General features: G+C 66.0%; 2 protein-coding genes across 3 annotated transcripts in view; one reads left to right on the top strand and one right to left on the bottom strand.

The window, feature by feature from the left end:
* Positions 1–11899, top strand: part of LAMA5 (laminin subunit alpha 5) — a 53443-nt gene extending 41544 nt beyond the window's left edge. For both annotated transcript variants that reach the window (XM_060079480.1, XM_060079481.1), the window contains 36 exons: positions 37–251; positions 688–788; positions 1023–1203; positions 1289–1438; positions 1806–1957; positions 2037–2147; positions 2341–2452; positions 2908–3078; positions 3254–3450; positions 3614–3730; positions 3849–4003; positions 4290–4431; positions 4530–4632; positions 5243–5353; positions 6178–6357; positions 6453–6601; positions 6681–6851; positions 6951–7087; positions 7173–7326; positions 7490–7623; positions 7697–7859; positions 7932–8054; positions 8149–8297; positions 8392–8524; positions 8598–8744; positions 8849–8979; positions 9073–9237; positions 9324–9462; positions 9542–9687; positions 9770–9962; positions 10054–10218; positions 10326–10488; positions 10612–10745; positions 10819–10912; positions 11082–11201; positions 11361–11899. In XM_060079480.1, coding sequence (XP_059935463.1) covers positions 37–251; positions 688–788; positions 1023–1203; positions 1289–1438; positions 1806–1957; positions 2037–2147; positions 2341–2452; positions 2908–3078; positions 3254–3450; positions 3614–3730; positions 3849–4003; positions 4290–4431; positions 4530–4632; positions 5243–5353; positions 6178–6357; positions 6453–6601; positions 6681–6851; positions 6951–7087; positions 7173–7326; positions 7490–7623; positions 7697–7859; positions 7932–8054; positions 8149–8297; positions 8392–8524; positions 8598–8744; positions 8849–8979; positions 9073–9237; positions 9324–9462; positions 9542–9687; positions 9770–9962; positions 10054–10218; positions 10326–10488; positions 10612–10745; positions 10819–10912; positions 11082–11201; positions 11361–11491 — 5239 coding nt within the window. In that variant the 3' untranslated portion in view covers positions 11492–11899. The remainder of the gene's footprint in view (positions 1–36; positions 252–687; positions 789–1022; positions 1204–1288; positions 1439–1805; positions 1958–2036; positions 2148–2340; positions 2453–2907; positions 3079–3253; positions 3451–3613; positions 3731–3848; positions 4004–4289; positions 4432–4529; positions 4633–5242; positions 5354–6177; positions 6358–6452; positions 6602–6680; positions 6852–6950; positions 7088–7172; positions 7327–7489; positions 7624–7696; positions 7860–7931; positions 8055–8148; positions 8298–8391; positions 8525–8597; positions 8745–8848; positions 8980–9072; positions 9238–9323; positions 9463–9541; positions 9688–9769; positions 9963–10053; positions 10219–10325; positions 10489–10611; positions 10746–10818; positions 10913–11081; positions 11202–11360) is intronic.
* A 233-nt stretch (positions 11900–12132) lies between these two features.
* Positions 12133–17919, bottom strand: ADRM1 (ADRM1 26S proteasome ubiquitin receptor). Its single transcript, XM_060078581.1, has 10 exons — positions 17832–17919; positions 16866–17079; positions 16026–16142; positions 14567–14690; positions 14196–14282; positions 13524–13605; positions 13067–13299; positions 12819–12976; positions 12574–12676; positions 12133–12355 (listed from the first exon to the last, which is right to left on the bottom strand). Exons 2-10 carry the CDS (start codon positions 17076–17078, stop codon positions 12249–12251), a joined length of 1224 nt encoding a protein of 407 aa, XP_059934564.1. The 5' UTR covers position 17079; positions 17832–17919; the 3' UTR covers positions 12133–12248.
* Between the last annotated feature and the right edge of the window lie 1464 nt (positions 17920–19383).

The following is a 19383-nucleotide window of genomic DNA, read 5'->3' on the forward strand; positions in this document are numbered from 1 at the left end:
GCCTGCCAGCACCAGCCACTGATCCCGCCCCGCCAGGTGTGCACCTGGCTTCTTTGGGAACCCCCTGGTGCTGGGCAGCTCGTGCCAGCCCTGTGACTGCAGCGGCAATGGCGACCCCAACATGCTCTTCAGCGACTGCGACCCCCTGACGGGCGCCTGCCGCGGCTGCCTGCGCCACACCACCGGGCCCCGCTGCGAGAGCTGCGCCCCCGGCTTCTACGGCAACGCCCTGCTGCCCGGCAACTGCACCCGTAGGCAGGGAGGGTGGGGCTGAGGGGCCTCTGGGTGTCCCCCCCGGAGCAGGCTGTGTCCTGGGCCGGGCCCAGCGTGGACAGGGTGGACCCGACCAGGCCCCCAGGACTCACGGTCAGGCGACCCCACGGCCAGACCGAGGGTCATTTGGGGACTCTGGCCTCTCCTGAGGGAGGGCACCCCACGAGGGCTCTGACAGGTCCTCTGGCTGAGCCCAGGCTGCAGGGGAGGCGGGCACAATGGGCCGGTGAGCAGGCAGCTGCGTGGTCTGGACCTAGGTGGAGCAGGGAGGTGATGAAAAGGGAGGGTCTGGGGGCTTCACTTGGGGCAGGATGGAGATGCATGTGGAGTAGGTGCCCAGTGAGGGCTTCCCAGGATGGGCGGGAAGAGGCCGGGGTGGGGGTCAGGGCTACTGTCACTGCCACCCTTCTGCAGGGTGTGACTGCTCCCCATGCGGGACGGAGGCCTGTGACCCCCACAGCGGGCATTGCCTGTGCAAAGTGGGTGTGACTGGTCAGCGCTGCGACCACTGTCAGGTAGAGCTGCCTGGGTGGGGCGGGGCCTTGATTTTATGGGTGGGGCCTCGGTGTGGGGGTGGGGCTTTGTGGCTGTAGGGGCGGGGCCTTGGTGTAGGGGAGGGGCTTGGGGCCAGAGGGGCGGGGTACGGGTGTAGGGGCAGGACGTCATGGCTGGGGGTGCAGGCTCTCAGGGCTGAGGGAAGCTGGGTCTTAAGAGCTGGGCAGAGCCCTGACTGCAGTTTGTGCCCCCAGGAAGGACACTTCGGCTTTGAGGGCTGCGGGGGCTGCCGCCCATGTGCCTGTGGACCAGCTGCCGAGGGCTCCGAGTGCCACCCCCAGAGTGGGCAGTGCCCCTGCCGGCCAGGGACTGGGGGTCCCCAGTGCCGCGAGTGTGCCCCCGGCCACTGGGGGCTCCCTGAGCAGGGCTGCAGGCGTGAGTGCGGGCCGGCGGGGCACCTCGGGGCAGCGAGTACCCCAGGGCCCTCAGCCGGCCACTCACCCCACCCCTCCCACTCCAGGCTGCCAGTGCCAGGGCGGCCACTGTGACGTGCACACGGGCCGCTGCACGTGCCCCCAGGGGCTCAGTGGGGAGCGCTGTGACACCTGCAGCCACCAACACCAGGTGCCCATGCCAGGAGGGCCTGGGGGCCACGGCGTGCACTGCGAAGGTGTGTCCCTGCCCCGCCCACTGCCCCCAGTCGGCTCCCCCGACCCTCCCAACTCCATCTGGGATGGTGCCGGTCCCAGTCCCATGCTGACTTGGTGACCCCGACGTTCACCTCCACTTCCAGATCAGTTCTCTGGTCCCAGCTCTCCTTCTCAATTTTCTGAGAGACTCCACGGCTGTCCTCCTGTTGACCCTGAGACCCCCACGCTGACCTCTGACACCCACTAACCTCGTCATCCTCAGCCCAGCTCAGTACCCCGTTCCATCTCCGCGACCCCTAGTGACTCACTTCTAGCTCACCGACCCCATGACTCCCCGGTGGCCTCAGGCCCCCCCTCAGCCCATGCCCACCTGCCCCCTGCCTGCAGTGTGTGACCACTGTGTGGTCTTGCTCCTGGACGACCTGGAGCGGGCCGGCGCCCTCCTCCCCGCCATCCGGGAGCAGCTGCGTGGCATCAACGCCAGCTCCATGGTCTGGGCCCGGTTGCACAGGCTGAACGCCTCCATCGCCGACCTGCAGGTACTGCCCGGCCCGGCCCGGCCCGGCCCCCCAGCCTCCCCTTCCCAGGTCGCAGGCTCTCACCTTCCCCTCCCCGCAGAGCCAGCTCCGGAAACCGCCTGGCCCCCATCATGAGACTGCACAGCAGCTGGAGGCACTGGAACGACAGACCTCAAGCCTGGGGCAGGACGTGCAGCAGCTGGACGGCCAGGCAGGCGCTTGGGGAGCCCTGGCCCGGAACCCACCCCCTGGAATGCTCCTCCTGCAGGAAAGCCCTTCCCCGGGACTGCTTTCTCTCAGCAGGCCCCTCCCCAAGAGGCCTCTCTCCCCAGGCCCCAAACCATCCAGCGTCACCCCTGACCCGCAGCTCAGGCTCGAGGCCTGATGGGGTGCTTCATCCACAGGCCACAGGGACCCGAGCCCAGGCCGGCCAGCTTCTGGACAGCACCGAGGCCACGCTGGGCCGGGCACAGACGCTGCTGGCAGCCGTCCGGGCTGTGGACCGTGCCCTGAACGGTAGGAGCTGGCCCACCTGGGCAGGGCAGGGAGAGTCAGGGCAGGGGGCGTGCCTCCAGGGGGCTTGGCCTTGAAGAACCGGCACCTTTGGATGTTTAGACAGGGAGATGGGCCTCGGCCGTGGAAACAGCGGGTCTGGGCTGGGAGGTGGGGGCACGTGGGCCCCGCAAGCCGGGCCAGTGCCCCCACCCACGGGCCGAGCAGACGGTAGTGGTGGGGATACTGGGGGGGGTGCCTTGGGAGGTGATGGGGTTGTGTGCGAGAGGGCCGGGCAGGCGTGCAAGTCGCGGCCCGGAGCCAGGAGATCTGGGGGCCGTCCAGGGCGCGCTGGGTTACACGGGGGTTGTCTGAAGATGCTTGGCTGGGCATTTCTGGCTCGGAAGCTAGTGGCAGAGGTGTGCCTGGGCAGCAGGCCAGCCCTGGGCCCTGACAGCCCGCTCCCCAAACCCACACAGAGCTCGAGTCCCAGACGGACCGCCTGTCACCAGCCAACGCCTCAGCCCTGTCGGGTGAGCAGCTGCGCCGGACACTGGCCGAGGTGGAACGGCTGCTCCGGGAGATGCGGGCCCGTGACCTGGGGGTTCCGCGAGCAGCTGCTGAGGCCGAGCTGGGGGAGGCCCAGAGACGTGAGTGGTGTCAGCCCCGGCAGGGCAGAGATGGGAGGGGTGAGGACCCGGCTGGGGGCTCTGGGGCTGAGGTCAGCCTGGAGTGGCATCCCGTCAGCTTGGGAGGGTGGATGGGGACTGGCAGGCACTGGGAGTCACTGCCCAAGTGACCGTTCTTACACTGGGCCTTGGGCAGTGCTGGCCCGTGTGCAGGAGCAGCTGACCAGGCGCTGGGAGAGGAACCAGGCGCTGGTAGCACGCACCCGAGACCAGCTGGCCCAGCACGAGGCCGGACTCATGGACCTGCGGGAAGCCCTGAACAGGGCGGTGGGCACGACACGAGAGGCGGAGGAGCTCAACAGCCGCAACCAGGAGCAGCTGGAGGAAGCCCTGGTAGGAAGCCTGCCCCATAGCCCCCAGCCCTGCCCCCACCCCCTGCCCCTCCCCCTCCCCTCTCACCCTCATACTCATCAGCCGCTACCCTGTCACCCCACCCCTTTATTTTCCTGCCTCATCCTTGTCCTGTCACCTCCTCCTCACTCCCCATCGTCTCCAGCAACGGAAACAGGAGCTGTTGCGGGACAACGCCACTCTGGGGGCCACTCTACAGGCCGCCAGAGACACCCTGGTCCGGCTCACTGAGCTTCTGCGCGGCATGGACCAGGCCAAGGAGGTGAACGCCCCCCCCTCCCAAAGGGCTGCACGCTGGGCGGGGGCAGGCACTCCCAGATCAGGTGGGGGTGAGTAGGGGATGGGGACGAGGGTGCCCCCCTAACTCACCCACCCCCCAGGAGTACGAGCACCTTGCTGCCAGCCTGGATGGGGCCCGGACGCCACTGCTCGAGAAGATGCGGGCCTTCTCCCCGGCGAGCAGCAAGGTGGACCTGGTGGAGGCCGCCGAGGCCCACGCGTGGCAGCTGGACCAGCTGGCGCTCAACCTTTCCAAGTACGGGGCCCAAAGAGGGTAACCGGGGTGGGTGCAGTCGGGGCCTGGAAGCGGTATAGCTGGTCTGGGAGGGCTCTTAGAAGGAGAGGCCGGTGTCCCTGCAGGGGCTGGGCAGAAGTCTGGGCCCAGGGTGGCAGGAAGAAGCAGGATAGGCACACAGGGCGGTGCAAGGCCGGGCGTCCAGAGCCGCGAGGCAGGCCATCCCAGCAGCCAGGCAGGCGGAGGCCCGCGAGGTGGGCGGACCCCCCCACCCACACCCTGGGATCCTCCCCGCTTCCCCTCACAGCATCATCCAGGGAGTCAACCAGGACCGCTTCATCCAGCGGGCCGTCGAGGCCGCCAATGCCTACAGCAGCATTCTGCAAGCCGTGCGGGCCGCCGAGGGCGCCGCCGGCCAGGCGCAGCAGCAGGCGAGCCGTACATGGGCGGTGAGGCCCTGACGCCCCCCACAGCCCCGGCGGGAGCCCATGTTCCCTTGCAGCTCCACCGGGCAGGTGTGAACTGCGTCTTGTTTCTGTGTCTACAGGTGGTCGTGCAGCGGGGCCTGGCGCCCCGAGCCCGGAAGCTGCTGGCAGACAGCAGTGCCCTGGAGGAGGCTGTCCTTGGGGAGCAGCGGAGGCTGGGCCTCGGTGAGTGCCGGGTCCAGCTGGGTGTCCGGGCTCTGTGGGGACCCTCGCCTTCCGGCCATGTGGGTCGTCACCGTGTGGATCAGGGTCACGGCTGCCCTCGGTGGGAATTTTCCCCACTGCTCGGCAAGTGCATCCCTGGGAGCGCTGCGAAGGCCCACCGCCCACCCTGGCTTCGTGACAGGCCCCCGGGACGTGGAAGGGCCTCGGGAAGGGGCCGTGGGGACTGGCTGATGGTTTTCCTGCTGTCCTGGCTGAGGGCCGTGTGTGTGCCAGGCTGTCGAGGAGCAGGTGGGGGCGGGGAGTGGGGCGCACGCTCTGCTGCTACCACCTCAGGGCACTGGTGGCCGTGAGCAACGGCTCAGCTTTTCTGAGCCTCCATTGTTTCACCTGTAAAATGGGAATAATTGCCTTGGCTGTGGGCCCAGGAGGCTGCCCCAAGACTTGGGTGACAGTGCCACCCCCTGAGCCGAGGGCCCTTGTGCCAGATGTGTCCGTCTGACTGTGTGCGTGTGAGCCTTAATCCTCCCTGGTCAGGAGGGAGGACTGAAATGGGCTGCGCCTGCACCCTGGGGGCGGGGGCTCCTCAGGACTGAGGCTGCCTGCCCCGCAGCGTGGGCCACCCTCCAGGGCACCGGGACCCAGCTCCGCGACGCCCGGGCCAGGAAGGAACAGCTGGCGGCCCGACTCCAGGAGGTGCAGGCCATGCTGGCTATGGACACAGGTAGGGTGGGTCTCCTTCCTGCCCCCGCCCTCACTGCTTGTCCCCAGAGCTGAAGAGACACCTGCCCGGATAGACATCAGCCAGCCCGCCCAGTAGGCTCTGATGGTGGACATGTTCACACTTGCGCCATCCGGGGCGGTGGCCGGGGCAGCTGAGGGGGGCCCCTGTGTGGGCAGCTCCCACCCTGGGGACCCTCCCCAGCCCTGGGGATCCGCTTCTGGTCGGAGACAGACGCCAAACGAATGTAGCCCCGGGCAGCAAGTGAAAACTGGAAGGGGCAGGGAGCGCGCAGAGACAGGTGGCACAGGGCAGGCGGGAGTGTGCGGCGGGGACCTGGGGCATCTGGCGGAGGTGGGGATGGGGGTGTGCAGGCAGCAGCAGAGGCCAGGGTGGCTGGAGCTGAGGGCTCGGGGGCCGGGGGGCCGGGAGGGCTCAGGGCAGAGGAGGGAGCCCCGCCGACTCGAGAGCCGACCTTCCCCACAAGCCTGGGTTGGGGCCACGGGGACTCTGGGAAGTGGGGGAGGGCTCGGGAGAGATGGTGTTGGCCGGGGTGGGGGGGGCATGTGGGGGCCGTGGGGAGGCGGGGCTGAGCCGACAGTGGGTGACGCAGCTGTGGCAAGAGAGGCTGGCACAGGAGGGGCCATCTGGGAGAGGACGGAGGGTGCGTTTCCACCGCCCTGAGGCTCTCACGAGATCGGGGGCGGGGGTGACATCCCTGTTGCTGGTCTTGTCAGGGGGGTCTTAGTGGTCTCCCCAGATGGGGATGAGGCCCCCTGATGGTCCTCGCTTGCCCCCCTGCTGAGCCTGCACACTGCCCGCCACAGACGAGACAAGCAAGAAGATAGCCCACGCCAAGGCTGTGGTCACTGAAGCCCAGGACACAGCCGCCCGCGTGCAGTCCCGGCTTCAAGACATGCAGAAAAACGTGGAGCGGTGGCAGGGCCAGTACAAGGGCCTGCAGAGCCAGGACCTGGGCCGGGTGGTGCTCGACGCAGGCCGCTCAGGTGGGCCCTGGCGCGCGGTGCCCTGACAGAGGGCGGGCCGGGGTGGGGAGGCCAGGGGCTCAGGGCTGCCTCCCCCGATCCGCACCCCCATGCAGTGTCCACCCTGGAGAAGACGCTGCCACAGCTGCTGGCCAAGCTGAGCCTCCTGCAGAACCGTGGGACGCACAACGCCAGCCTGGCCCTGTCGGCCAGCATCGGCCGCGTGCGGGAGCTCATTGCCCAGGCCCGGGGTGCTGCCAATAAGGTGGGTGCGAGTGCCAGGGCCAGGTGGGCATCTGGGAGACCAGGAGGCAGACGCTGATGGGCTCTGCGCCCCGCCTCAGGTCAAGGTGCCCATGAAGTTCAACGGTAGCTCAGGGGTGCAGCTGCGCACCCCTCGGGACCTCGCCAGCCTCGCCTCTTACACCGCCCTCAAGTTCTACCTCCAGAGCCCAGAGCTGGCGCCCGGCCAGGTCGCTGGGGACCAGTTTGTGCTGTACATGGGCAGCCGCCAGGTAGCGGGCGGGCTCGGTGGGCTGGGTGGAGCCGGGCGCCAGGCCGGAGCGGGTGGCCCACGCCGGGTCCCTGTCCCTCTGAGTCTCCTGCCGCCACAGGCCACTGGTGACTACATGGGTGTGGCTCTGCGTGGCCAGAAGGTGCACTGGGTGTACCGCCTCGGGGGAGCAGGCCCCACGTCCCTCAGCATCGACGAGGACATCGGGGAACAGTTCGCAGCCGTCAGCATTGACAGGTGGGAGGCCCGGCCCGCACGGTGCTCCCCCCACCGCCAGGTGTGGCCGCCTGGCCACGCCTCCCTCTCTTGCCTCTGCCCTCAGGACCCTCCAGTTTGGCCATATGTCTGTCACAGTGGAGAATCAGATGGTCCAAGAGACCAAGGGTGATACAGTGGCCCCTGGGGCCCAAGGGCTGCTCAGTGTGCAGCCTGATGACTTTGTCTTCTACGTGGGAGGCTACCCCGGCAACTTCACGGTGAGCCCGGTGTGGCCTGGGTGCGCGGCCACCCCGCCCTGCACCCCTGTCCCAGGAAGTCCTGCTCAGGGTCTGGCTTCGGTCCGTCGTGCTGTAGCCCGAGTTCCTCCCCTTGGGTCTGTCCTGGGCAGGGAGGCTCCCTGACCGTGCGCTGTGCCCACAGCCCCCCGAACCCCTGCGCTTTCCTGGCTACCGGGGCTGCATCGAGCTGGACACGCTGAACGAAGAGGTGGTCAGTCTCTACAACTTCGAAAAGACCTTCCAGCTGGACACAGCTGTGGATAAGCCTTGTGCACGGTACGTGCGGCCTGAGCCCCCCTCACCGCGGCTCAGCCCGCCCTCGGCTGACCCTGCCCCCTCTGACCCGCAGCTCCAAGTCGACCGGGGACCCGTGGCTCACGGACGGCTCCTACCTGGACGGCTCTGGCTTCGCCCGCATCAGCATGGAGAGCCAGCTGAGCAACACCAAACGCTTCGACCAGGAGCTGCGGCTTGTGTCCTACAGCGGGATCCTCTTCTTCCTGCGGCACCAGGCACGTCCGCAGTCCCCACGGCCCGGCCCGCCAGCCCGCCCGGCCCACGCTGACCCTCCCCTCCCCCGCCAGGACCAGTTCCTGTGCCTGGCCGTGCGGGAAGGCAGCCTCGTGTTTCTCTACGACTTCGGCGCGGGCTTGAAGGAGGCCGACCCGCTGCAGCGCCCGCCGCCTCTGACCACGACCAGCAAGGCGGTAGGGCTGGGCTCGGGGAGGGCCCGGCGTGGGGAGGGGCAGGGGGGCCGCAGCTCTCGCCCTGAAGGTACCACCCCATGATGGCGCTCCCCAGGTCCAGGTGTTCTTGCTGGGGGGCAGCCGGAAGCGCGTGCTGGTGCGCGTGGAGAGGACCACAGTGTTCAGCGTGGAGCAGGACAGCACGCTGGAGCTGGCCGACGCCTACTACCTGGGGGGTGTGCCACCCAGCCAGCTGCCCCCGAGGTGAGCCCTGGCCCTGGGGTGGGGCGGGCGTGGCGGGCAGGGCCCGGGAGAGGCCACCCCTGACGCTCGCCCGTCCCGCGGACCGTCCCCGCAGCCTGCGGCGGCTCTTCCCCTCCGGAGGCTCGGTGCGTGGCTGCATCAAGGGCATCAAGGCTCTGGGCAAGTACGTGGATCTCAAGAGGCTGAACACGACGGGCATCAGCTCCGGCTGCACCGCCGACCTGCTGGTGAGCCCCCTCCCTCCCCCAGTTGCGCGCCCTCTCCGGGCGCCACGGGCCCTCACGGTCGCCCTGCCCGCAGGTGGGACGGGCCATGACTTTCCACGGCCATGGCTATCTGCGCCTGGCGCTTCCCAGCAACGCCGTGCCCCTCACGGGCAACGTCTACTCCGGCTTCGGCTTCCGCAGCAGCCAGGACAGCGCTCTGCTCTTCCACCGGGAGTCCCCGGTGCGTCCGCCCCGCCACCTCTGGGGCAGCGGGGCGGGGCTGGTGGCCCGAGAGAGGGAGTCTGGGCCCCTGGCCTGGCCCGCTGACCCAGCTGCTGTCCCCAGACCGGGCCATGCGAGGTGTCCCTGCAGCAGGGCCACGTGACCCTCCGGCTTGCAAGGACCGAGGTGAAAACGCGACGGGGCTTTGCCGACGGGGCCCCCCATTATGTCACTTTCTACAGCAACGCCACGGGGTGAGTCCGGCTTACCTGGCCTCTCCAAGGAGGGGGCGCAGTAGAGCCGGGGGGCGGGGGGCAGGGCGGGGGAAACACCGCTCTCCTTGCCAGGGTCTGGCTCTATGTGGACGACCAGCTTCAGGAGATGAGGCCCCACCGGGGGCCGTGGCCCCAGCCCCAGCCTGAGGGGTCGAGTCAGCTCTTCCTGGGGGGCTTGCCCAAGTCCGACGCCCTCCGTAACTTCAGTGGCTGCATTAGCAACGTTTTCGTGCTGCGGTGAGCTGAGCGGGCCCTGGGAGGGGTGGCGACGACCCGCCAGCCCGGCCCAGCACTGACCCGCACGTACCCCCTGCCCTCCGCAGGCTCCTGGGGCCACAGCGCGTGCTTGACCTGCAGCAGAACCTGGAGGGCATCAACGTGAGCTCAGGCTGCGTCCCGGCCCCTCGCACCCAGGCCCCAGAGCAGAGCCCGCGAGGACTGCGGGCCACGGTGTCCCGGAAGGTGGGGACATGGGGCTGGGGTAGGCAGAAGGTGGCCTCCATGCATTCCTGCATTCCCTCATCCCCATCCGACCCCCCAGGCCTCCCGCCGCAGCCGGCAGCCTGCCCAGGACGCTTCCTGCTCGCCACCCTGGCCCCGCAGGGCCATACGAGACGCCTACCAGTTTGGGGGTCCCCTGTCCAGTCACCTGGAGTTTGCACACGTCCCGCCCCCCACCCGTGACTGGTAAGGCCAGGGGCGGCGGTGGGGAGAGGGGGCTGCCGGGGGGAGGGGGCAGCCGAGGCTGATGACCCCGCCTGGCTTCCAGGTCGCAGCTGTCCATGCTCATCCGCCCGCACGCCCCCCGAGGGCTCTTGCTCCTCGCTGCCCCTCTGACGGCCAGCAGCCCTTCCCTAGCCCTCCTCCTGAGCCACGGACGCTTTGTCGCTCAGACGGAAGGCCCTGGGCCCCAGCTCCGAGTCCAGAGCCGCCAGCGTTCACGGACTGGCCGGTGGCATACAGTGAGGGGCTGGGGGGAGGGGACGCAGGGGCGGGGTAGGGCGGGGCGCTGGCCCTGGGGGCTCCCATCCTGATGTGTCTTCCCACTCCCAGGTGTCTGTGCGTTGGGAGAAGACTCGGATCCAGCTGGTGACGGACGGGGTCTGGGCCCAGAGCCGGGAGGGGACGGGCCGGCGGCACCAGGGGGAGGAAGGCCCCCGGCCACACACTATCTTTGTGGGGGGCCTCCCTGCTGGCGGCCACAGCCCGCAGCTCCCGGTGAGAGCCGCCTCGCCCCAGTCTCCCACCCCTGCCCCGCTGGACACTCTCTGCCCTCCTCGGCAGCCCAGGCACCTGACCCAGCTCACCCCTCTGTGCCCACACAGGTGGCCATCAGCCGCTCCGGGTTCAGCGGTTGTGTGAAGAGACTGAGGTTGGACGGGCAGCTCCTGGGGGCTCCCACCCGGGTGGTGGGGGCCACACCCTGCTTCTCCGGTCCCGTGGAGAAGGGCCTGTTCTTTGCAGGCAGCGGGGGAGTCATCACTCTAGGTCTGTCCCCTGCTGGCGTCCCCCAGTCCCCTACTTGCCTAGGCTGGGGTGGGAGTGACGCCCAGAACAGGGCGGGGGGGCCTGGGGCTGAGGCCTTCCTCCTCTCACGGCCCCTCCCTGCAGACACCCTGGGGGCCACACTGCCTGACCTGGGCCTAGAGCTGGAGGTGCGGCCCCAGACAGCCACCGGCCTCGTCTTCCACTTGGGTCGGGGCCCGGCGCCCCCCTACCTGCAGCTGCGGGTGCTGGGGAGGCAGGTAAGCGGGTTGGGCCGCGGCCTCAGGGCGAGATCTGGGTTGGTAGGGCCCTCCTGACCCGCTGCCGCCCCAGGTCCTGCTGCGGGCAGACGACGGTGCAGGCGAGTTCTCCACACTGGTGACGGTCCCCGAGGCACTGTGTGACGGGCAGTGGCACCGCCTAGCAGGTGAGCTGGGCCCTCCTGACCCACCCCCGCTGGGGGCGGATGCAGACCCCTGGGGCGGGGGGGGGGTGGGCAGGGACTCAAAAGACAGAGCAAAGGGGCAAAGGGCCCCTGGCCCTGTGGCTGGTGAGGGGGCCCCCCGGCCCGGCCACAAGGAACCTGTGCCCGGCAGTGACCAAAGGCGGGAACAGGCTCCGGCTGGAGGTGGACCTGCAGAGCAACCACACCCTGGGCCCCACGCTGGCCGCCTCGGCTGACGCCCCAGTGCCACTGTACCTCGGGGGCCTGCCTGGTGAGTGTGGCCTTGGCCTGGGGGCAGAGGGAGGGAGGGAGGCTGCCCCTGGGGACCAGGCACCGGGGTCACCCTGCTTTCCACCCCGGCGGGGAGACCAAGGCCTGGTGGGATGCCGGCCTCTGCTCCGACCCGTCTCCTTCCCTCCCCCACCCCCAGAACCCTGGACGCGGCCTCCCGCCTACCGCGGCTGCATGCGGAACCTGGTGGTGAACCAGGCCCTGGTCTCCTGGCCTCACGCTGCGGGCGTGCAGGGGGCAGTGGGGGCCGGCGGCTGCCCAGCCACGTAGCACAGCTGCCCCTCTGGGACCCCAGCCACCAGCTCCAGCAGCCAGGAGAGAGGGTCTTCAGAGCCCCAGGCCCGGAGCTCCCAGGCAGGCCGCCCCGTCGGGCAGGGTCCTGCCCCCTGGAACCCCCAGAACCTCCACACAACCCGCTGACAACACCGCCCTCGGCCGATTGTTTAGATGACGTTTGTGTACGTTTGTTTATGTAGGCTCCAGATTCTCCGGGTGATGAGTCTTATTTCTGGGAATGGTTTAAGTTATGTCTGACTTTCTAAGGGAAAGGGTAAAACACTGCAAAATGGGGGTTTTATACTTTTTATCTTTCAGTTTAATTATGAAATTCCCCTTCCACCAGTTTTTGATGGGAGATCTGTAAGTCATTCATCCCTGCTTCTTGAAACAAAAATTAAAGTCACTTCTATGTAACCGAGTGTCAACTTTAAATGGAGAAAAAGAAAAGTCCAGCGGGTCTGGAGGTCCGCGGTGAGCAGGGCGCGCTCACGTGGGGAGCCCCTCAAAGTCCATCAGAACCAGGGCCTGGAGGGGCTTCCCGCACCAGCTCCCGGCGGGCTGATGATAGGGGGACGGACGGACGGGGCCGTCGCAACCCACCCCGGGCACGCAGACAAACCAGAGTTGGCAGATAAAAGAAAAGACTTTTATTGATAGCAAGTTGGGACAGAGGTGAGAGGGGTGCGCTCACACACGCCACTGCTGAGGTCGCACGGCCGGGAGGCCAGCCCTCTTGACAGCAGGCGACTCAATCCAAGCTCATGTCCTCCTCCTCATCCTTCTTGTCCTGCCCGCCCCCCTCCTGCTGCTCGGGGCTGGCACTGCTCTGCATGGCTTTGGCAAATGCTTCCACATCTAAAACGAATTTAAAAGCACGAGGTGACCTTTCTAGGCCCTGGCTTGGCCCTGCTGACCAGGGGGCTGGGAGGTGAAAATCAGCTGGAGGCCAGGGCCATCAGAACAAGCCAGCCCCGTGCTCCACAGACAGACAGGGGAGGCCTGTTCCTTCAAACGCCAGGAGGAAACCACCTCTGCCTCAACTGAGGCAGAGAGGCGGAGGGACGAGCACTTACCGCCCTTGTTGGCAGCCTCCACGGCCTCTGCAGGCAGCCCAAACTGGCACATGAGGGGGCCCAGCTGCCCCGAGGCCAAGGCCGCGCTGAACATGCCCAGGGCCTGCAAGGAAGAGCCAGGCGCCTGAGTCCATGCAGAGAACTGGGGGAGCCGCAGGGGCGCTCAGCGCTGGCGGGGGCCGTGCTGCACTGGACAGTGTCCCCCACTCCGAGCGCACAGCGGGGCACCCGGGCCACGCGCCTACCTGCTGGAACTGGGGTGAGGTCAGCGTGTTCTGGATCTCCTCCGCGGTCTGCGGCAGCGACTCCCCGGACGGCAGGTAGGGCAGCAGGCGCTCCTGGACATCCGCGTTGGCAAGGATGGGGGCCATGATCTCGGGCGTCAGCACGCTGGCCAGGTCCACTGGGGCACAAGCAGGCGGCCATCAGCGGGCGGGTGGGGGGCAGCGGGCACCTTCACCCCCCCAGCCTGGGGCCGAGGAGCACGTGTTACCTTGCTGGCTGCCTCCTGGCCCGGCCGGCACGTTCATAGTGGCTAGAATGCTCTGAAGGTCACTCAGCTGGATGGGCTGGGTCGGGCTGGCTGCTGTGCTGGCTCCGTTGCCTGGACTGGGCGCGGGGCTCGGGCTGCTCACCGAGGCAGCTGCTGGAGCGGACGGGGCTGGGGTGGCGCGCGTGGAAGGGGCGGTGGAGGACGGGGTGACCGCTGCTGACGGGCTCCGGGAGCTGGCAAGAGCGAGGCCGGCGCTGCAGTGGCTACGCGCCCACCAGGCGCCAAACATGTCGGTCCTGCCCCCATGCTCGTGCTGCTGGAGCCCCGGAAGAGCCGGAACCACGAAAAGGGACGGACCCACCCCCCCAGACACCTATTTTGCCCTTCGGCACCTCCTACGTCCGGCCCCCGTGGAGGAGGGGACTCGGCCACGCCAGATGCGCGGCGTGAAGCTCACCTGGAGGAGGAGCTGCTCGTGGGAGGCCCTCCGCTCCCCAGCAGGCTGGCCAGGCCCGGCCCCGTCAGCGCCCCCAGGCCACCTACCAGGAGCAAGGAGACCAGCTCACACATAGTGCCCAGCCCGAGGGCTGCCCGCCCCCACCCGCCCCCACCCAGGAGCAGAAAGGGCAAGCAGGGGAAGGTGGTGACCACAGCAGGCCTGCGGGGGCCCAGGAGCAGCGACTACTCAGGTGTGTCCTGGCAGCTGGATCTGCTAAATCAGATCACTTCTCCATCCCGTGACCCTACTAATGCACCTGGGTTCAAGGGAACATGGAGTTCAAATCCCGTACAAAGTAACCAGCGTTTCCCAAGTGTCCCAGAAACACAACGCGAGCCCGACAGGAGCCGGCAGCAGGCAGGCCAGCCCAGGAGACCAGGGGCCCCGAGCCCGCCTTCTCAGGCCCGGCACCTCAGCCAGCCGTGCTCCCCCGATGTATGGAACTGGGCCTTCCCTGGGGGCCCTGGAAGGCCTTGCCCACCCAGCTCCCAGGTCAAACCCTACGTCCAACCAGCCCCCTCCCCAGGGAGGCCAGGGCACAGAACACTGACAGGTGTCGCTCAGAGCCAATGAGAAACTGCAAGGTGTTCACCTCCGCACAAAGGCTCCCGCGGGCCCACGGCACCTTACCCAGTCCTCCGAGGCCGGCGGGGCCGATGAGCTGCATGAGTTGGCTGTGGCTCATGTTCCCCAGCAGGCTCTGCAGGCCGCCCTCACCTGCAAGACAGGAGGCGCTCAGGCCCGGGCCTCCAGCTGTGCGCAGGCACGCCGCGGCTGCCCCGCGCTGCGGGGCGAGGGTCTCCCGACACGAGCCAGCGCAGATGGGCTCGTACACCGCTTCGCCACGTGGAGATGGGAGCATCGAGGGGGAACGGCCGACAGGCGCTTCTAACCTGGACACCTCCACTTCCATTTAAAGACCACCGGCCCGCGCCACCAGGGATCCACGTCGGCGGAAACCTACTCTGACCTCACCGCACAGCCGGGGAGGTGACCATTACCGCCCAGCGCAGACAGCTCGTGGCCTCCGCTCCCACTCGCCCCCAGGGCTCCGGGCATCGGCGGGTTGTTCAGGTACTCGTTGACCTTCCGGCAGTGCTCCTCGTCCTGGTCCGTCTTGGGCTCCTGCGGGGAGGACACGGCAGCAAGCGCAGCTGAGCGGCCCGCCCATCAACAACCGTCCTGACAAGGGCCTGAGGCCCGGAGAGGTGGCCGCCTGTCCGCGGTCACAGCAAGGAGAGGCCCCGGCAGGGTGCACGGGGACAGCAGCCCGACGGGCCCGCTGGGGCTGTGCCGACCCCCATGGTACAGGCGGGGAGACTCAAGCACGAGGAGCGCTCAGCACACGGCAACGCCCTGGCCCTCCGGACGCGGTTCTTTCCGCGACGGTCTAAAACCGCACATCCTTCAACACGTGTACTGCCGTGAAATCACCCTGCTACCACACCACTGTCCACTGACCAGCCAGTGGCCCTCCAGGGTTAGCTGGGCACTGACTATGAGCACTTGGGTGTGGGCGGGGGGCATCAGGCAGCACCCCCCTGTGGGCGCCCCCAGAACTGTGAGACAGAGCACCCACGACTCATTTATCCAAGAGTCACTGAGTGTGTGTGCCGTGGGCCTGCAGGGTCACGGGGTGGGGGCCGGTGGGAGGCACACAAGACGCAGCCCTGACCTCAGAGCAGAGGGGAGCAGAAAACGCAGTGGGTGGTGTGAGTCTGACAACTTTTTTGGCGAAACTGTGGAGAAACAAGCTCTACACCAGCGACTGGCAAACCACGACCCCATCTGTGTTTGCAAATAAAGTTTTACTGGAACACGGCTGCGCCCATCATTTACTTCCTGTCCACGGCCACTGTCACACTACTTCAGCAGGTGCAACACAGACCATCCAGCCCACAAAGAGGACAAACTTTCCTGCCCTGTTCTAGAAGGTGCTGGGGGAGGGCAGCGGTGCGACCTCTGTCAAAACGACAAACGCAGGTGCACACCCACTGCACGAGCAAATCCACTTCCAGTGGGCACGAGGACCGCCCGGTGCACCGCCACCCAGAGACCCACACAGCACACCACGGGAGAAGAGGCATGACAAGGGACACCACGCAGGCTCACCCCTGCTTTTGGTCCAGGCTGCTCATGACCCTGGGTGGGGGGGCCACTGGGAGACGAGCAAACCACAGGCAGAGACAGGACCCGGCCTGGAGGCCACTCCTGTCGGTCAGCCAGGGAACTCCATCCTCGAAAGGGCACCCAAAGCCCAGCTACAAGTGTCTGGACTCTGGCGGAGCCTGTCCCCAGTGCCCCCCACCACAAGGCGATACACTGGAATCCTTAGGTCCCATGGCAAGCATGGTCAGCACCAGCTGGTCTGTGAAAGCGAATTCTACCATCCGGCGAACAAGCTTCTAACCTAATTTTATGATAGGGAGAAAAGACAAAATGCAAACAAAACCTACATACCTGCATCCAAAAGAAGAGCCGTTTGGACCCCGCCTTAAACTTGAGCACGTAGACCCTCCCGCTGGGGCACTGAGGCACGCGCTTGAACTCACAGTCGTCGGGGAAGATGATCAAATCCTACAGAGGGTAGAGGACAGCAGAGTCAGCTCCACGAAAACAGCACTGCGGAGCCCCAGAACCTCCAGGAAAACAGGCTGGACCCTGTGCCTAAGTGAGTGCGGGTGCGGGGAGAGGACACGGGACACGGACGCCAACAAGTCGCCACGCCCGTCACCAGCAGGGTCTCCGCAGGGCAGACAAACGAGCGTCTGAGGCACCGCACGAAGGTCGTGAGGGCCAGGAGAGGGGCTCGGTGCTGAGCAGGGAAGGAGCGCTTCCGGCGCCTGAAGGATTTGTAACAGAGGCGTTTTGGGAGCAACATTCCAAGATGAATTAAAAAGTCAACTCTGACCTGCTCTCGAACCTAACGAAAAACGATTTAGTCTGAAGAACAAAGAACACTAAATAAGATGACTGCTAGAGAAAGCTTTCGGGAGGGCTGTGATAAAGGTCAGGATTTTTACATGGTTTCTCCAATTCTAGGCACCTAATCTTCAGCTTTAAACACACGTACGCGGACAGGAGAAATCTATATAATCATTGAGACTAGGAAGCCCCACAGGCAAAAGAAAACAGCTGATGAGGGCACTAAACGAGTGGATGCACGCTTCCCACCAACACACTCCAAACTGTGAAACGGCTGCTCTGTGCCCAGAGCACGGTGCCCTCCTGTAAAAACCACGCCGTGCTGACGACTAGACGGGAGTCCTTGGGATGAGGTTCAGGCTCCCAGACACTTACGTCTTCCACGTTCCCCGATGTCCTGTCTTTCCAGCAAAAGTGAATGAGCGAGTCATCCGTCTGCTGAATGTACACAAGCCCTTTCCGTTTATCTGGGGTGACAGTAGTTCCTTTCAACGACATTTTTCCGGCCCGAAACTCCACCAAATACTTGTTGGAGGACCCGCGGGAGCCTGGCACCAGGCTTGGAAACAGAGCGCCTGAAGTCGTCATCCTGAAAGAGGGACCAGCATGCAGAGCCGGTCACTACCGTGGTCCTCCTAACTACGGTCAATGCCGTAGCACCTCCAGACGCTACGCGGGAACTGGAACGGGCTCCCCTGCTGGGAGCAAGGGGACAGGCCTCAGCCGCCCAACAGCTGCTGCCGAACTCCTCCTGGGGTGGACCGACCCCACGGTACCTGAGCCCGTGGAGCCAGGTCCCCAGCTTCTTGTGGTTCTCAAACAACGAAATTTACCTCTGCATCTAGACCCCATCACAGCGGGAGACCCTCGCCAACACCACCTTCCGTACTTTTTAAATAAACTGTCCTTTAACCTGCGGCTCCGAAAGATTTAAAACCTCGAGCTGGGCAGGCACACCGCTACCACACTGAATGGGAGACCACACTTGGGCCTAAACCTAGTTTCCATCGGACACACCGCCGGTAAACTGCAGCGCGGCCGGCTCGCTCCCTTCGGAGAGAAAACCCGAGCACCTGGGGAAACGCAGGCCCGCGGCCGGCCGACCCGCTCCCACCCGCAGGCCCCACCGCCCGACGCCCTCGGCAGGCCCGGGACGGCGGCCGAGCTGCCCGAGAGTCAGGCCCCGAGAACCCCCGCCCGCGCTCGGCCCCCAACCGGCCCCCACCCGGCCCCCAGCCTCTCCAGCCCCCGCCGACCCGGCGCCCGCCCGGGGGCCTCAGAAGGCACAGGCCCCGCCCCTGGCCGCCTCCGTAACCGTCCCCGCCCCCGGCGACCCCGCACCTGGGCCGCGCCGAGACTCAGCAGAGAGGCGCCGTCAGGGCTCGCTCTTCCTCCTCGGCGCCTGCCGGGCCCCGCCGGAAGCCCCCGCTTGCCCCGCCCCACTCACCTCTCTCGCCGCCGATTGGGCCCCGTCAGGTGAGGGACGGGCGCTGTCCCGCGGGCGATTGGCGAGGGCGGCCGCCCATCGCGCCGCCAGGCCCGCCCCCGTGCCGGCGGCTCTCTTCCGGCGGAAGCGCGGGCCGGCAGCGTGCGGGCCAGAGCGGCCTCTATTGTTGCTGTGTCATAGCGGCGCGGCGGCGGCCCCTAGCGACGGCGCCGGGAACGGCGAGGCGGGCGCGGGCCGAGCGGTGGGCATTGGACCCGGAACCCCCGGACCGCGGGGCTGGCCGAGCGGGGGCACCTGCGGGGAGCGGGGCGGGGTCTCTCAGGTTCGCGTCCCGGGGGGAAGGTGATCGACTGCAGCCCCGGACGCTGGCGCGTGGGCCCAGCGCCCTCCAGACGAGCGGTGGTCTCGTGGGGGCGCGTGCGGCGCACAACGCGGGGTTTAGGCAGTGGTCCGGCCCCGCGCCCCCAGACCCCGCTCAGTAACTGCCCCCCAAACTCCCCGGGCCCTGGGGGTCCCCCAGCCCTCCCCCACAGTAGTGATGACATTACTGCCCTCCATCCTCCCCAGACCCACCTATAACAGCAGCGTCGCGGCTGCCCGCTCATCCCCTGTCTGATGTGTGCAGTCAGAACAGAGTGAAGGCAGCTGCCCTCCACAAACCTGGACTAGATAAATGTGAGGCACTGCCCTCCCACTGCTTTTGTTTTCCCCATCATTTACACCTCTGTACATTTCTGCAGAGCAGAACACGCACACCTGGAGCAATGTGCCCTCCCAGCCCCACACTGACAGTGACATGTGACTCCCTGCTCCAGGCATGCTTGGTTTACTATCAATCTGTGTGTATGTAAAATTTGTTTTTAAGCTTTTTATGAAAGGTATGAAAGTGAAAAGTATTCTTTTATGCAACATTGTTTTTTTTTTATTCATGTTGACACATGTAGCTCTAACCCATCCGTTTTAACTCCTGTATAATATTCTGATGGATGGAATACCACAAGTTCTGTATCCATTGTTTTATGATCTAAAGATTCACTAATTTTTTTTGTTACAGAAAATCGAGCTGTTTTTCATTTAAAAATATTATTTGTGTTAATAAGAAATGTGTTTGTTATTTTTAAATTAGTTAATATTTATTTTTAAATGTATAATGTGGTAAATATCCATAGATAAAACTCACATAACACAAAAGTTCTGTGGGGTTCTTGATAATTTTTGAGAATCTAGAGGATTCCAGAGACCAAAGCGGTGGGAACGGCAAGCCTGAAGCCATTCTGTGACCTGTGACCGCGGTCGCCACCCCCGCAGCAATACTGTCCTGGGCCTTGTGAAACCAGGCAAGAGAACAGTAAGAAAACCAATCTGGCTTCCCTGAGAAGGGGCCAGCAGGCAGGTGTCACTTGTCCAAAGTCTTGAAAAGTTAAAAAGCTGCCACCAGAGGCCACA

The sequence above is a fragment of the Mesoplodon densirostris genome, chromosome 16, assembly GCF_025265405.1.
Source record: "Mesoplodon densirostris isolate mMesDen1 chromosome 16, mMesDen1 primary haplotype, whole genome shotgun sequence".
NCBI classification, from domain to species: domain Eukaryota; kingdom Metazoa; phylum Chordata; class Mammalia; order Artiodactyla; family Ziphiidae; genus Mesoplodon; species Mesoplodon densirostris.